General features: G+C 46.0%; 1 protein-coding gene across 3 annotated transcripts; it reads right to left on the bottom strand.

Annotated features, from left to right (window-relative positions):
• Window positions 1-1099: 1099 nt before the first annotated feature.
• On the bottom strand, window positions 1100-16885 carry RpL36A (ribosomal protein L36A). Of its 3 annotated transcripts, none has more exons than XM_065434793.1 (5): window positions 16747-16885; window positions 16184-16292; window positions 13043-13110; window positions 5228-5344; window positions 1100-1185 (listed from the first exon to the last, which is right to left on the bottom strand). In XM_065434793.1, the coding sequence occupies exons 1-5, from the start codon at window positions 16747-16749 to the stop codon at window positions 1165-1167; spliced, it is 318 nt and encodes a 105-aa protein (XP_065290865.1). In that variant the 5' UTR covers window positions 16750-16885; the 3' UTR covers window positions 1100-1164. The 3 variants fall into 3 exon arrangements, with proteins under 3 accessions (XP_065290865.1, XP_065290864.1, XP_065290863.1); XM_065434792.1 differs by having other exon boundaries at window positions 16612-16750; XM_065434791.1 differs by lacking the exon at window positions 16747-16885 and adding an exon at window positions 16562-16594.
• Between the last annotated feature and the right edge of the window lie 25 nt (window positions 16886-16910).

Raw genomic sequence — 16910 nt, 5'->3', positions numbered from 1 at the left:
GCCGTCTGTACAAATTCAAAGTGAAGCCAAGGGCGTCTTGGGGGGTGAAGCCCGATTGAAGATTTCAGCCTGGAGTTTGCCCCCTAGTAATGAAAAAAAGCTTGCGCATTTTTTTTTTTTTTTCATTATATGCTCCTCTGTTTTGCATATTTAGATATACAGATCTCGGGGGGTATTTATGTATGCCACCATTAAACGATTAAGTAGTGCACTTAAACAAGGTGCGATCTGGAGCTGCAGTTTTCGCAATATGAACACGGTTGAGACACCATTATTGAGGAGTTGCTACTGCAACAGCCTTTGGCACACCACAAATCTAGCTGTGAAGTACCTATAGCAGTTGAGACGTCTTAAAAATAGGCCAGATTAATTAACCTCGCAAAGGTCAAAATGAACAGCAAGCCGTCACTTTTGATATTGAAGGGGCTCTGAAACACTGCTATGACGAAATCATTTGCGTCTGTCTGAGACCGCAGGCATAGATGTTTCACTTATTTTACCAAAAGCTTAACAGTAGTATTACCAAGGATGTTCTCGCAATCACAAAATCAGTCAATATCTGTTGGTCGGTCCAGGTGCTTGCAACAACGATGCACGCCTGTACGAGCAGGTGCAAAAGATCTTTCGCTTTTTTTTTTGTTGTTGTCGACACGAGATTGTATATTCCCTGCTGTATGCAGATCAATATTTGGCTCGCATGTTCACGAGAGCCTATTCCACAGATTGGCAACATTTCCTTACCACTTTGTAAAAGTGTTTCAGGGCCCCTTCAAAGGCAACTGTCCATTTAGAGTGCAATTTGCTTTTGAAGCTTGTGCACAAAAAAATGCCTATTTTATAGCTTACGTGCCTAAATTCAAATAATCTATTAAAACATTCCAATTGACCAGGTTAACCATCAATTTTTAACCGATGCCTACTCCTTATCTTCCAAGCACACACCCCTGAATGAGGAAACGTTCAGAGCCATCCAACCAGCACGCTTCAAAAGCTACTATCACGTGTTCCAACATTACTATTACTACCGTTATCATTACATTAACATTACCGGGCAGCCCCAGTGAGCAGAGATGGCAGTTTTGCCAAGGAACAACACGAGTAAAAAGATGGCGCCATTTTTTTTAATAGCTTGTATAGATGGGCATGGACATGTACACCGACAGATCAGAACTGGATCATTTGTCCCTGAAAAGAAAGAAAGAGCACGCATTAATACTGCGTCATGAGAAACAAATTCAATGCCTACAAACACCAAAATTCGACGAGTCTCCACCCTCTGCGAATTGCAACGTAAAAATAGATGAACAACAGTCATACTTTGTGGAGAATTGTGTTTATCCAACACTATGCAACACATACAGCTCAATGGCACTTAAAACGGGAAATCAATTTTGATTGGTATTCACCCTTCTGAAAAAGAAAAGGCAAACTAAATGTAAAAAAATTTAATGCCTGTAGCACTGGCCACTGGCCAATTTCACTGCATTTTGACGATTAGACATTTCGGCTGTCTTCATAAATGAAGAGTTGCCGAACGTTGCCAGCCTGAGCCTTCATTCCATCTTCGAACACGCAATCTTTCTTTGCAACATAAGCGGCCAAGCAAATAATCCAAGCAGAGACAAAACAATGCTTTACATTATGGGAGGCTGTCGCACGAACCTTCGCTGCCACCCGTAATTTTAATTGTCTTTTTTTTTTTCATTGCTTAAAGAGGGCGACCTGTTTGAAACTGCAGTATGGTAGTCTGCCAATTTATGTAAATATTTTTCTCGCTACATAGTGCCTGTTTAAAAGGCTTAGAAAGAAGCCTCGTAGAGCATCCATTGCACGGCAACGTAACATCCAATCGGTACAGGAGGCCCTTGCAACCGCTGAGGAAAGTTATCTTTTCATGCACTTCCATTTTCCTTTAACTTATTTCTAAATTTCAATTGAACTTATGGATAAGTCCCCCAATGCCGTGTTTCGATATAGCTCTTAACAAATATAGGGCTCCCCATACCCTCATTACCTTCTCAACCTGCAAATGAACAAACTAGCAAGTCCCGCTGCACTACTACAATGCTCCCTCAGCTAAAGTCAAGACTGGCGCTACTAACAGATGCAAGACAGACACTGGCTCTGAAACCTGTGAAATCAAAGTACAGTCGCCGACCGTTCATTCGGACCTCACGGGGAATGCGAAAATGTCCGAATAAACAGGTGTCCGAAAAAGCAGATTAAGAAAAAAAAAAAGAAATCCTTTATTTCCACGCACTTATTCGGGCTCGGCAGTAGTAGGCTTGGAAGAAATCGTGAATGCGCCGTTGCACGCTGTTCCGTTTACGCGCAATCAGATAAGCCTGAATTTCGGAGAAGGTCGTACGGTCACTATTGGCGGCTGAAAGCACAGTCACTGCTTGTACACGCTCCGCATGCGACGGCAGCGTAGCACATGGTGCGTCATCTCCCGACTCAGAGTCATCGTCCGGCGGTGCAGCAGAAACCTGACGAATGATCTTGCCGTCGTCGAGTTCTGCGCATGTCACTACAGCAGTGTCAGCACCTATGAAACTGTCAAATGGGACGGTGTCCGGAATCGCAATGCAACCACTGCGCAGATCTCGGCAGAACATTTTCCGCGTCAGTAGGGAGCACATCGGAAGGCGACAAATCTTAGGCCTCCCGGCACCCGCTGGCCGGCATTCCCCAGCGCAGTCTGCGCGGGCACTGTCGGCGCGATTAAACCCTTGATGCGATGTTTACGTATGCCGCGTTGGATCACCGAAACCTCGACACAGCACACAGAGCAAACACCACCATGCCGACACCAGTTGCACAAACGAAAAATGCGGCCTGCTCGCAGCGTCTTGCGCGAAGAAACAAATCAGCTGATGGACTGTCTTGACATGGCTTACTAAGCTGAAACCAGAACTGCTGCAGAGCCGCTCTATCTAACCAGGCAGAAACGATGATGATGAGCGGGGATTTCCAGTAGCGCCACTTCGTGGGGCATCAAGGAAGCTCCGTTCAAAACAAAAATGGCGTTCAGCAAGTCGAATCATGCACCGGTCAGAGTCGGTGCATGGTGCTCTCGACCGAGTTGGCTAAAGGAGTGTCCGAAAAATCAGACGAGAGGTTGCAAGGTGTCTGAACTTTCGGCAGTTGTTATACATTATTGTCTATGGGGAGAATGGCAGTGCCGCAAAGCTGACCGAATAATCGGGCATGTCCGAATTTTTGGAGTCCGGAAAATCGGTCGGCGACTGTTAACCCAATGCCAACGACGACGTCGGCAAGAAGCATCTATCGAAGTGTTGCCTGAATAAGAGTTCCGGGTGCGTACTTCACTCTTACAGCGAAGCCACTGGCTCGTTTGCCATGAGATTTTGCAGAGGTAGTTCACTTTAATAATGTAGTCAATGACTGATAAAATTTGGACTCCTAAGAAATTACGCGACTATGTTACACAAGTGGCAAAACTATATTTGGCCAAATATAGCCAAATGAGTGCGGATTTTTCACTCTTATTCACTTAATATCACCGCCCATGTAGGCGCCGCAAACATCAAAAATCTGCAGTTGGCACACTTTCAAGCTGCTTGACTATTCAGTGCAGCAAAAGTTCACCAGACAGTCAATTTTCTTTCATTCTACACCGAAAGGATCGACGAAATGATCAAATTATCTGGTGGGTATAATTAAACAAGATGCAGAAGTGCCAGAACACATCACTAATTTATTGGGCAGATTTGTTCCGTTCTGAGATGCCAACTTTCTGCGTGTTCAAAGTAGAGAACTAAATATAATGCACACTATTTTCTTTTATCAAGAAAAATGCAGCACACCTCCGATACTGGCAATAATGAAAGGAAGAAACCAGCAATCTTTACCTTCACACAGCAGAAATTTCTTTACACCTAATGTCCACCATCAACGGTACCAGAAGGCACTTTATTGCTGATAATTCGGACTTTAAGGGCCACCTAAACGTTTTGAGTAATTGCAAATCTGAAATGCTCGCAAGATTACTAAATCAAATCCACAAGTGGTTAAATAGGTGTGCTGCATTCTTGCATGATCACTCTCAGGGATACCTGCCCTTCCGAGTGAGATTTCCCATGACAAGCGAGAAGCATCTGCGAGTACAAAACAGCAGCATTGTTGGCATAGTGCCAGCCACGCAGTCTCATCGCAGTGACAGGAATGCTGTTGCCCGCTGGACATGTCCAGTGGTGGTCGCACGAAATACGAAGTGCAAGCACTTTCAAAATTGATCGTCCAGAAATACCATCAATGCATTGCTTTAGACACATGCTCACCTGTGACCTCGAAGGTGCTTATCTCGGCCATTATGATGCTGTCCTTAAAGACAGACAAAAGTACAGCCACGTGATTTAGGGCATCGTCGAAACAGCCACAGTTAACGCTTCCCTCACCCAATGGCCGCCCTCGATGGTGCAGACTACCAGTGAGGAGTTGGCGCCACTCTACAGCGTTAAGCCTCACGAGAAAGTGTTGCTATTTAACACGCGAATGAGCAAACGGACGTTTGGAACTGACATAAACTGCAAATGCATCCTTTACCTGCTTTACAACTTAGCGCTTTGGCTTGCCCTGCTGTTTGGGCATGGCCCGCAACTGCTGATTTGACTAGGCTTCTCTAGCTTTTGTTTCGAGGAGGCATTGGCGATGCATCCGACGAACACGCCAGCAAGCTTAGCAAACCACAATATTGCTACTTCTGCTCGACACAGTGGTGTAAATTAGCGCACAGTCATGCAGGCAACGGCCGAACTATCCGAACGCTGTAATGCGACAGAAATTTCAGTTACGCTTATATTACATTATTACGTCTATCACGTGAGTGGTGGTGGCTTCACAGCTGCCCGAATAATCGGTTGGTGACTGTACCACATTTGTGTGCATCACTTGGCCCCTCCCATTTCGTCCACAATAAATCCAAAGTGCATGTTGCTCACGCTGACGTGTATAAAAGGAAATGGCAGCGCCCTTTGTCACCACCAGTAAAAGGCTGGCGTCACCGCAGACAACTCACATTCTGGACTTACGGTGGACAAAACAGGTAATGCACACAAACACATTGAACTGAACATATTGAAGGCACCAATCCTATGCAGAATTTTAGCGCAGACAAGCCAGTAAAATTTAGCCGGATTTGCTGTCTGCACCCAGCACCCCTGCGCAGGGCAACCCTCGCACACTCAGTCAAGCAGCCCCATACCTTGCGCTTCTTGTCGCCGCCGATCTCGAAGTGCTTGCAGCGCTTGATGGGAAGCTGCTTGCGGTTCTTGCACTCTGTGCACTCCATACGCAACACAATCTTCTTTGTTGTCTTGGCCTGCACGGAAGAGAAGACAAATACAAATACAAATACCTTTATTTCAACATCAGGGATGTTAGGGGTGCACCCAAAAAGCCTATAACTGGCTTGATAGAGGGGCGCACCCCCGTACATAAAAACCGGCAGCAACAGAACATGGACAGAACAATAGTAATAAAAAAAGACTACAGTGCATAGGTAAACATCATATTCAATAAATATTAGTGAACATCTTCTTGAAATAACAAATTAATAAATGACGGCACGGACATCAGCAAAGCACGACGGCTAGACGCAGCAATAACGGCACAGCCAGGTGGGTGGGCACTTTACAATGTGGCCGCTCCGGACACGTATGTGTGAAAAACTGGCCCGCAGAAAGCAGCCGGCAACATTCAGCAGCAATACAACATTCATTCATTCACAGGTCAGACAACACTAATGACATAGGACCAAACCCCTTTGCTGCCGCTAGGAGAAAAATTTAATGGCTCTTCTCACTGCACTAACCACTCACTGGCAAGAAACTAAACGGTTTTTAGTTCGGAATGAAGATTTACTGATCTTTCCAAACCGATTGAAGTTGAAAATTGGCTGCGCATGATGCTCTTGGCACGTGATCTGTCACGACTGTTCAAAACTGTCGCAAACTTTTGGCCACCTGGTGACGAATGAACCGAGTCGGAGACCATGGCCTCCAACATTTGGGGGCACTCTATAGGCAGTGAAAATAGTCCTGGAGGCCACTGCACACCCACATTCTACTGCTGCCAACCCTGTGCATTGGTTGAGTGCACTTTCAGGCTAAGGTGGGGGCGACACTACGAAAGGTGGTATGAAAGAATTGCAATCGAAGGAGTCATGAACATGGCTGTGCTGTTTAAATTCTCGATACAGTCGGCTTCCGTTAACGTGGCCTTGCAGGAACTGTCAAAATTGATCAAATTATTTGGCAAGTCGAATTAAACAAGAAGGCTAAAAAGCGGCAAAACTGCCCACTGATTTATTTGGCAAAGTAATCGTACACTGTTTGCAGCCATTCTCGCTTGCAACATGCTTAAAAAAGCATGTAGCGCAGGATGCTAATGTGTTTCAACACCTCGGGGCCTTTTCCTCACCACTGTCCTCACGTGAAAGACCAAGGGTGCGATCTTATACATGTTCCAAAATAGAACAGAGGCGGTCCGTTCCACCGAGCAGCACACTATTGGTCAATTTGAACCGTGACGAACACCACGACGTCAATTGTGGCGTGATATCTACTGTCAATCATTCCGTGTCGTCTGCTATCGGACGAACGCAACGCAACGGACCGTCAATTTCGTGACGTAAAGAACGGACCACCTCCGTTCGATTTTGGAACGCATACATGATCGCACCCCAATTCTGCGAAGTCCCGACCAGACTCAACATCCGGTGTCTCAGACAGTTATCATCTGCACAGTTATCATTGCAGTCATCACCGCTCTCGTCAGTGCCAATGAAGCTCCCGTTGTCATTGAGCACAAAATATAGCTGGTTGTCAAAGGACTGCGAGCTGCCACTCTCTGGCCAGTGTTCACGAATTCCTCAAAGGAAACGGCGCCGAGAGCTGGGCAAAAATCAGCGCCTTAAGGGGGGACGTGGCAATAAAAAAATTTTTTTTTATTTATGGGAGAAAATTGACGAAATTTGGCATGTAGGTATGATTTCTTATGCTGATATCATAACTGAAATCAGTTTTGAGCTATCTACTATAGTTCCTGAGTTAGAACACTTGACATCCTCTAATGGTCATGCCCCAAATTAATTAATTAATTACACATAAGTTTGTCAAGATTTTCATACCAGCATGTTCAAAAAAGCCCATTATGTGCAATAAAGCTATTGGTTTATTTTTTAAATGCCGAAATAAGCATAAAATCTTCTTTTGAACTTTTCTCTGCATGTTGTCTTACTAATGACCTTTGCAAAAAACTTATTATAAATTTTTTAATGAGGTGCAGATGAAAATGGACAGCTTTAGTGCACTCATCAATGTTTCACGATCTAAGTGCAAAAGACAGAATGATTCTGTCTTTATTCGTTGTGAAATTGCACTGGGATTACTGAAAGCAACTGCACAAAAAGTGAAAGCTGAGAAAACAGGGCCCAAAGTTTTATTTGCTGGAAACATAAAAATATTTACTTTGGGCACCTAAAACCCGCCTGGAATGTAGTCCTTTGACAGTGAGGACACATTTCCTTTACATTTTGAGATAATTTTTCGCTTCTTTACAGCAGTTTCATGTGCCCTCGTTGCCTTTTTGATACGTCGTGCATCCTTTTTAGCAGCCCGCCGCAAATGATGACTCGGGAACCACGTCGTCGGCACACTCTCATTCTTTCAATAGCTGAAATTTCCTCTTTGTTGCAGAGGTAGATAACAGCGCATTCAAAACATCCGCTCTTGTCACCGCTCGTTTCGCAATCTCTTCATTCGTGAGAACTGGAGCTGAAATCCGCAGCTGAATATTTGACCCGACGTCTGGTCTCGCCGATGTCACATTGCCGTCACGACCACGCGCGGGTGCGCGTTCACCATCGCACGCGGGCGCGTCGTCACCACAGCCCACGGTCGCGTTATCGCCACCGCACCCGGTCGCGTCGTCAACACAGCCCACGGTCACGGCACGCGGTCGCGTCGTCAGCACTGCACGCAGACGCGCTTTCCCGATCACCCGCGTGCGCCGGTCGCACCTAGTCGACGCGGGCAGCGGCATCCGCTTCTGCGGGTAGTTTTCGCCTTCTGTTCCACGCCTTTCGTCGTTTTCCGTACGCGTGGGCCGTTCGGAACTTCGCTCCTTTGGGGCTCATCACGGAACACGCACGTTAGGGTAGTTTGGCTGCCACGATGGGCAAACACAATGAACGGAACGCGCAAGGCGCTACTGCGCCAATGCGCGCGAGTGTGTTTCGCGGGCAATTCAAATGAACAACAGCCAATAGGAGCGCTCCATGTACCCCACGTGACTACTGCGCCCAATCACGATGCCGCTTCTCTTCTTTTTCGCTCGCGTTTGCTGGCGTTATTTTTCAGGGGAGAAATACGGCGCTGCGGCTATCTTGAGCTCCGATCTCTCCTCTTTACGATGATGCCAAGATGGCGGCGCTGCGTCATCAGATAGCCGGGCTATCCGCGGTGCGACGGCACCTTCCGAGGCCCGATTTTTTTCGCAATTTTCGATAACGGCGCTCTAGGAAAATGCTGTTTTCTCGATTTCTACCGCGTATATTGTTATGATATTTCACCACTAGGTAAAAGAAGGTCCGAGGATTGCGAAAAAAAATAAATCGGAAAATCGAAAATTTTGACAATTTTGACCACTTCAATTGCCGCGTCCCCCCTTAAGTGGGAGAGAGTTTTTGCTGTTATCAACACATTCATAAGCCACTGGCATTGACAAGTCAGACGCTGTTTCTATTGGGGTCGTGAATTTGCGCGTCTTGAAACTATTCGCAATAATTTCTCACCAAATTGCCATGCTCGAACAATCATGGGCATAGCATTGAGCAGAGTAACTTCATATTCTTCGTTACTTCCTATGGACATGATCATTTGCTGAAGAATCGTCTTCCTATAGAAGGTCCTTATTAAACCCAGGTCCAGGGGTAGTATGTTTGCCGTTAGTTACGTTAGGCGGCAGGAACTCAAGGTGTACAGCTGTCAACCGTCCCACATCAACATGCGCACTGCAGTTATCAACAACGAAAACTATGCATCAATCTTTATGTGCAAATTTGTTAGCCAACTTAACGATCCATTCACAGAACAATTCTGTGATCATCTATGCTTCCAAGTTCATACCGCAGTCAACTGGGAGCGTGTTCACTCCGAAACACTTCACTCCGTAGAGCTAGGATGGAGTAACACTACAGTTGCACTAACCAGATATGTCATGTTACCAGAATGGGTCCACAAAGTTAACCTAATGGAGTTCAAGTGTAGTCTGTTAGCTTCCACGAGACAACCGTGGCAGAATGGTTAAAACCATAGTTTACGACAAAAATTACCACAGGGAACTCAGGTGCTAGCATCTGCAGGAGCTGCAGGTATGTCAGGTTCGGCCTACACAATATTGGCACAATAGGATCCGCTTCACCTTGGTGAAAGATGACCAAGCCTTGGCGTGCTTGAATGCCCAACGTACCCAGTAGCCAAGGAATGCACGCAAGAGTATGACTTCACTGTAAAGCGCTGCCCACGAATGCAGATGGCTAATGTCGATTCACCAAGCAACGGCCCAGTTTTGTACACCGAAGGCATCATGGAGGGTGTGCCACACACAAGGACACACAAGGTTAAATGCTTACCAAACACTCAACCTAGAGGACAAAGTGCTTACAAGGAACAGAAACGCAATTATGCTAATGAGCAAACCAGTTGCAGAATGGACACAAGAAATCCACGGTGTTCACACTTTCCTTCCTGCAGAAAAGTGATGGTTTTCGGGTAGCCTTGTAAGTACTTTTTTTTCGTATCACACAATACGCTTTATACTAAAGCGTACAGTATCAAATTGAAGAGGGAGAAGGTCTGTCCGACGGCACTATTCCCAAACGTGCTTATTAAAATAGTTTGAAAAGGAATCTAAATGTGTAGAAAAAAAGAAAAACTACTATGAAAACGTTCAGCAAATATAATCTTTCTATGCAAAAAATTTCTTGAAATATGAAAAACGTTAGCTCTAGTAACTAGCCCTAGCGCAATGCCACGGTCAACCACGAGCTGTCTTTCCGCGTGAAGCTCATTGCCCGCCGTGGCCGCCAACAAATGATCCTGACCTCAGGGTGTTAACACCCTGCAGATAAGAACTGCGACCTTTAGAACATGGAGGCTATCTTTATATCAGCGCACAGCAGCTTTGAAACGGTTCGGCGAAGGAAACGGAAACTCCGTTGTAAAATCTGACAAACCGAAGTTGTCTTCCGCGTCGGTGCTGCTTTCAAGGTCCAAAAGCTCACTCGCAACACTGAAATCGGTAGAGATGCGACGTTTCCGGGCATGAGCAGCCCCGATGCCATCCTTGAACCAATGGGTGCCCAATCGTGCCGACCAAGCCCCTTCTCTGGAGGTGCTTTAAAAATCCTCGCGCAGCAGAAAAAGGAAACCGAAACCGACTAAAAAGTTCCTACATGGCCCAATAAATGGTGCTAGCCGCCCGTGTGCGCTTGATAAAGCGACAAAATACGAACTTGCAACCGTCAATAGCAGGCCATCAATGGGAACAGGCATGGACGGCAAAGGGCTATTGAAGGGCTTCCAATGAGGCAGAAGCAACTTGAGAAACAAGAGTAAAGTAGGCAACATCTGCGATTCTAATGTATTGAGGAAGTCAACTGTGCAATTACACGGCCTGATGGGGCATTGGTCAGCCAACAGTACAGTTTAAAAAATAAAGCAGTTTCAGTTTTACCGGCTAAAAGAAAAGCCACATCGCAGACAATGTTGACGAAACATGAGCAGGCACTCTACCGAGTCGGCAAATGACATGGGGACCACTTGGGATTTTTCCCTTTGAAGCTCCACGCACAACCAAATTATCTTCGTCCTGCTGGATAAACTCGCCAAGTACGCCAGCCTTGGTAGTGCCGACGAGAGACTCGGTTCAGAGAGTGGACGGCCACAAGGGATAGTAACTGACTGGGGAATCGTGCTTCAGATCGAAGGAATTCAAGGGGTTCTCTGCAAGGAGAGAGGCGCCCGAGAGCAGACTGGAAAGAGCGTGACCAGCGAGTGCAAAACCTATGCAGAGTACGACGCAAGAAGAGCTGTGATGCCAGGTTGAACACAAGCTAAAGAAAAGAACAAGCCCTCCATAAACATTCACAGAATGACGTGCCAGTTACTGCCCGAGTACGAGCGAGAGTTCTATGGCGCCATTTTGCATTGACTGACAGTTTGATGATGTGGCGTAAGGCACACTTGCCAGTACATGAATGTTGAAATTAACGGAGGGAGAGGAAACAATTAGCATGCCTCTTTCATTCAACGCTTGCCCTTAGCGCATGCCTTTTCATGGATACACACGCGGTTTATTAGCGGTTATTTACCATTAGGCACGACAAACAAGCACCCATAAACTTGTCATAGCAAAGACCAAAAAGCAACACAAATGTTTTTTTTTTTTACATCCCACTGACTTTTGCAGATATTTTGGCGTTTCCTATTTTCCCTGCTTCATGAACTTGTCTGCTACAAACATGCTCAAAGCAAGTACTCCTCGGGCATCCTCCGAATATCGAGAGGCTTCGAATGGAAGTTTCAGAGACCGATCCCTAATTTTACAGAAAATGTGGGAGTGCTGGCAGGTAAGAGAATGTCGGAATCCAAAGAAGCTGCACAACAAAGACAGAACAAAAGCCGGTACCATAAAGCATGAGAAAGTCGTCTGCTGTACACCAGAGAGGACAGGAAAGGCTGCAACTCAAGTACTATAAGTTAGGGTTGCCAACCATGGTGTGTTTAGTGGGACAGTCCTAACTCTTGAGCACATGTCCAGAATCCCGACATAATCCTGTCGTGGCAGGCCAAATGTCCAGACTCCTTTTTTTCTACTAAACAACCTATTTTTATACAACTTTATAATTCCCGGCAGCTCGGTTTCATACTATTTTGTCTTCTGTTGCATTATCATAAAAGCAGTTGTTTTTCTTGTGGTTTTAGTTCTGTTGTAGACCCTAACCATTCACAGTACCTCTAAGGTACTGGTAGCCGTGTTAACCAGGCAAGCACCGTATCCATTTCACCATATGTTCGAACATGGCAAGACTTGAAAAAAAATTGTGCAGCGTTGCTGCGTGTACAGACTGGCAGCTCCTGCCAGTCTCTTGTGCGCTCCCCTTGTTTGCGCCAAAGCGATCACATTTATGGTCTACTCAGCAGTAGCAGCTCCTGGCGCTGACAAGGTTAGTCATTGCCACCCCCCCCCCCCTCCTGACTTCCACTCAAGAGCTGGCCAGTATAACCAAGGTCGTCAGTTTGTGACAGGGCTACTCTTATCAGATGCGACAGACCTACTGCCACCAGTGACCCAACTGCAGGAGATGTCTGGAACATTGCATCACAGTGGTGCATGCAGCCCCCAGCTAAAGCCATAGAAGGGGAACCCCGTGTGTAAGCGGCATGTTCCAATAACCACGATAGCCCTTCAGACTGCGCATTGCAATACTCAACATGAAATAAGTAGACATCAAGAACGTGAACTTGCCAGTCATGTGCAGAAAGAACAGATAACAAGGGTGGTAAGTAGTTAACGAAGCAGAATTTGTAATGGATCATCAGATAATGGATTACTAGCGCTGCCACCAAAGGCAGGGTGACAAACTGTCCTACGGAGGAAGCAGAAGTCCATGTAAGCAGCACTACATTAAGTTTGTAGAACACTGCTCAGCTTTAGAGGGAGCAAAGTGAGTCAGACTCGCCAAGCCTTAATCGTCTTCAAACAATTGTCAGTGTAGCTATTGTGCAGTTTCGAGTCCAATGCACGTCTTAATTATGCCTGACCCATGAGTCTCTCAAGCTGCAAAAAGCAGCTTGTTGCTCAGCATCCGCTCGTGCCGATATTTGACCGTTGCCCCAAAAAGAGAAACAAATGTGTACCTGCAGTAAGGAGAAGTGGCCAAATGTGCCAAAAGATGATGTTTGTGCATGCTTTATACTAGTGGCGCTACTCATTACAAGAATCACACGCTCACCTTCTTCCTGAAGATAGGCTTGGTCTGACCACCATATCCCCTCTGCTTACGGTCATAACGACGCTTGCCTGCAAAGAAGAAAAAAAAAGGAGTTGTCAATCACACGCGTGGCACTAACTACACTGAAAAAGCATGGCAGTACCACCACAATTGTGACACCTCAGTCATCTGACAAAGTACTGGTAACAAGTAGGTCACAAAGATTAGGTGAGCAAACTTCCACAATGGTCCAATTTCCGCAATTACTTCGAAATCTTCCACAGCCTATGCACAATTGTTCCTGCAAATGATCTGCAATACAAGCCATGCCCCTTCCAAGGGCATTCGACTTATTTTAGCATTGCAATTTTTTGTCTTCAGAAATTCATCTGAGGCTTAGGACAGAGCTTGTAGCACCTGCTAGATGCTTGAAGGACATATGCCTGAAGCATAATATGTCCCAGCTGCCACTGCTAAAACAGTGCCTCGCTGCTGGTAGCCAGGTAAAAGCAAAACCATTGAGCTTGCAAATCAAGTCTTGTACAGTGAGGCACTGCATGGAATTGAGTTTTCGACAACACCCTTTACAAAATCAAATTTTTATTACCAGTAACCAGCAATGGCATCAAGTTACAGCCCACCACATGCCAGGATCAACCCGGCTTTGAATCAGTGCCGCAGCCACGGAGCAAAAAAAATCCTGCACACAAAGTGACCACGGCCTCCATAGGGGACCACCGAGTCAGCGACCAACAAATGTGCCGATGAAAACATTTGCCTTGCCGTGGTTGCTTAGTGGCTTTGGCGTTACCTGCTAAGCACGAGGTCGCAGGGTGGAATTCCATTTCGGTGTGGGCAAAATGCAAGAAAGCCTGAGTACCATGCATTGGGTGCCCGTTAAAGATCTCCAGCTGGTCAAAATTAATCCGCAGTACCTCGCTGCGGCAAGCCACACAATTAGATTGTGGCTTGGGGCACATAAAATTCCAGGAAGAAGAAATTGTATATTGCAATTAGAGCAATGCCTAGTATGCTGTGCAACACTTTGGAGAACTTTAGAACATTTTGTGGTTATTGCGAGTTTCTTTGTGTTAGTTTTCGCCTGCTCTATCCACATGACCACCGTTACGTGCTGCCATAACACCATCACTTGTACAAAACAAGTGTGAAGCAGTTGTGGCAGAGTGAATTTTCCGTCAGCTTAAAGCTATGCACACACGCGCCAGTCACACGCTGTGTCGAGCTTTACATATAGATGGCTTGCACAGATGTCGTCCTAGCCACTACGTTGGAGGAGCAGCTCTGCAAGATGTGTTCGTGATGTAACATGCAACTTATTTATGTTTCGAAATTTTTGCGTGACGTAGCATCCACCGTGATGGCCCAGTAGAGCAACAACCATCGTGTCGATGGGCTCGACAACTGCACACAATGAAACTACCACCGAGAAAACAAAATTATTAGGTTTCACGTGTCAAAACTACACTCCAATGGTGAAGCAGGCCATAAAAGGATGGGAGGGGGGGAGCTCCGTATTGATCTTGAATTCATGGCCCATTTTTAAAGTGCACGCAATGAACAGCGTACGAGCGTTCCTACATTCTGCCCACACAGGACTGCGGCCGTCGCGACCGGCGTGGAACCTCATGGGCACTGGGCTACTGCAGCCAACATTGCGGGGCATGCAATTCCTTGTGTCACCTTCCCTTTTTCTGGCTTCAACAATCAACATGCACGGCAAGAGATAAACACACAAGTAGCATTGCATGAACACGCTAACGATGCTTACCTTGACCCTTGATTACAGCTAAATGCAGCCACGTGACTTACTTCACTGAGCGCAGCATTTTTTGCACATTCAAACAAGGTTACACCCTGCGTGTAAGCCCAACTAACCACTCGTACCTGTCTCTTGTTCAAACATTTCGCACTATACACCTTTGTAACACAATGGGATACCCGCTAGTCCATCTGCCACCTTTCTATGCAACTATGGCAATTGGTAGCCAAGCTTCAGCGTAACTCAAGTTAGTGTGTTCGTGTAGCTATGGCATAACTTGAGTGACACAGCTTGCTGATTATGGCCGCCGACAACCCTTGCAAATTTAGCCAACCAAAGAAGCCCGAGCAAGGCTGCGTTTGATTTGTGAAGAATGACATTCACATTTGTGGCAAAAATAATTATCTGCATCGACGAGACAAGAAGCCTCGCGCAGCAAATGCTGGTAATGGGCTGCCACATCACTGCACAGTATGCTTGCATGACAGGTCATCAAAAAACTCGCTGCGCGGTTGATTTCCATTTCCTACTGCGGCTGCAGTGATGCCATAGTTGGACTTGAAATGCCGGAAGACAATTTACAGAGCAACTCAGTATGCAAACAGCCGAAGTTGTATTCCCGCTTTTGACAGGTTTGTCAGAGTATGTAATTGGAACCCGACAGTTGCCGGATACATTCATTTTTGGAAAGCGGGGTTTATGATATGCAGAATCAAAAAGGAAATGATCACTGCAATAGTCACAAGGACTTGCTTTGACAAGGTGAACTTCAGCGACTTTGAAGTAACTGAATGTTCCAAATCACGTATTTGACTAAAACGCCAACACCTAACAACACCAAATGTAGGCTTCCAGGCTCGTTGCCTCAAGAATGTAAATGTATTCATGTAAAAGTGCTAGGCAAGCTCACTTGCATGATCTTGCAGCATTTAAATAGACGAGCGCTGTGGGACTTTGTTTCCCTAAACAAGACAAACACATAAACATCCACTGTCAAACAGTTCACTGAATGACTGAAGCAGAAAATTATGTTGAGATTATTTTAAGGTGACTAATCATGAGTATTTTGGTGGAAACATCGAACAAACTGCAATACGCAGAAGTAAGAGAACCATTAGGATCAAGTTAATATTAACATGCATGCTCAACAGTTCACGAATGTTCGGAAAATATAGGTCCAGTACCCCCCCCCCCTTTTTTATTTGTTAAGACGCTGAGCGGAATCATTGAATGCGTTTGACAATCACATGGTCGAGTTCCCGAAAACGGCCAAACTCAATTGACGTCTGCCAACACTTCCCATCAAAATTTGTCATCTCACTTGACTAATGATTAATGCAAGCAACGCGACGAATGCTCAGGTAAGGCACAGTGCAACTCACCCTGGGCGTACAGGGAATCTTTGCCCTTCTTGTATTGTGTCACTTTGTGCAGGGTGTGCTTCTTGCACTTCCCTTTGCAGAAAGTCCTCCTCTGTTTGGGCACGTTCACCTGGCAGGCACGCACACACACGCACACACAGGAAAGAAAAAAAAAAGACACGGTTAACTCAGAGCAATAATCCTGTTGTGGAGCGTCGACGGACCACGCCAACTCGCAAATATCAAACAACCCGGCGACTGCATCGACTTTAGACAAACTTGGGAAAGCTTCCTGCCAATTATATTAGGCAACGCGAGAGCCCCAAATAATAATAACGACCGCGAAATCAGCATAATACACGACTACCACGCAAGTCGGGTCTAGTGCCAGGCGCTCACCGTGTTATACGGTTTCATACGCGAAAAGTAGCATAATTACAAGTTCCTACCATAATATTTATATATGAAACAAAAGTTCGAGGATCCCTTTACAAACACTTCAAATGTGTGGCCGCGATGGACACGAATCAACGGGATTAATTACGATTAATACACGAGTCGGCGCGAGAAACACACACGCTTACCATGGTGCCACTGTCTAAAGAGGAAGTGGCGTGTCACCGTTGCTAGGACGTCACTACCGGCGCAACACAAAACGGGGGTAGCAAAGGGGGAAGGCACTAGAATCCTCGTTGGCAGCTTCGCTTTGGTCATCATTGGTGCACCAAAATTGGCCTTCAAGTCTCGT

This window comes from Dermacentor albipictus, chromosome 10 (genome assembly GCF_038994185.2).
Source record: "Dermacentor albipictus isolate Rhodes 1998 colony chromosome 10, USDA_Dalb.pri_finalv2, whole genome shotgun sequence".
Taxonomy (NCBI): domain Eukaryota; kingdom Metazoa; phylum Arthropoda; class Arachnida; order Ixodida; family Ixodidae; genus Dermacentor; species Dermacentor albipictus.
The sequence above is the reverse complement of the archived record's forward strand: the minus strand, read 5'-3'. Positions and strand labels throughout refer to the sequence as shown.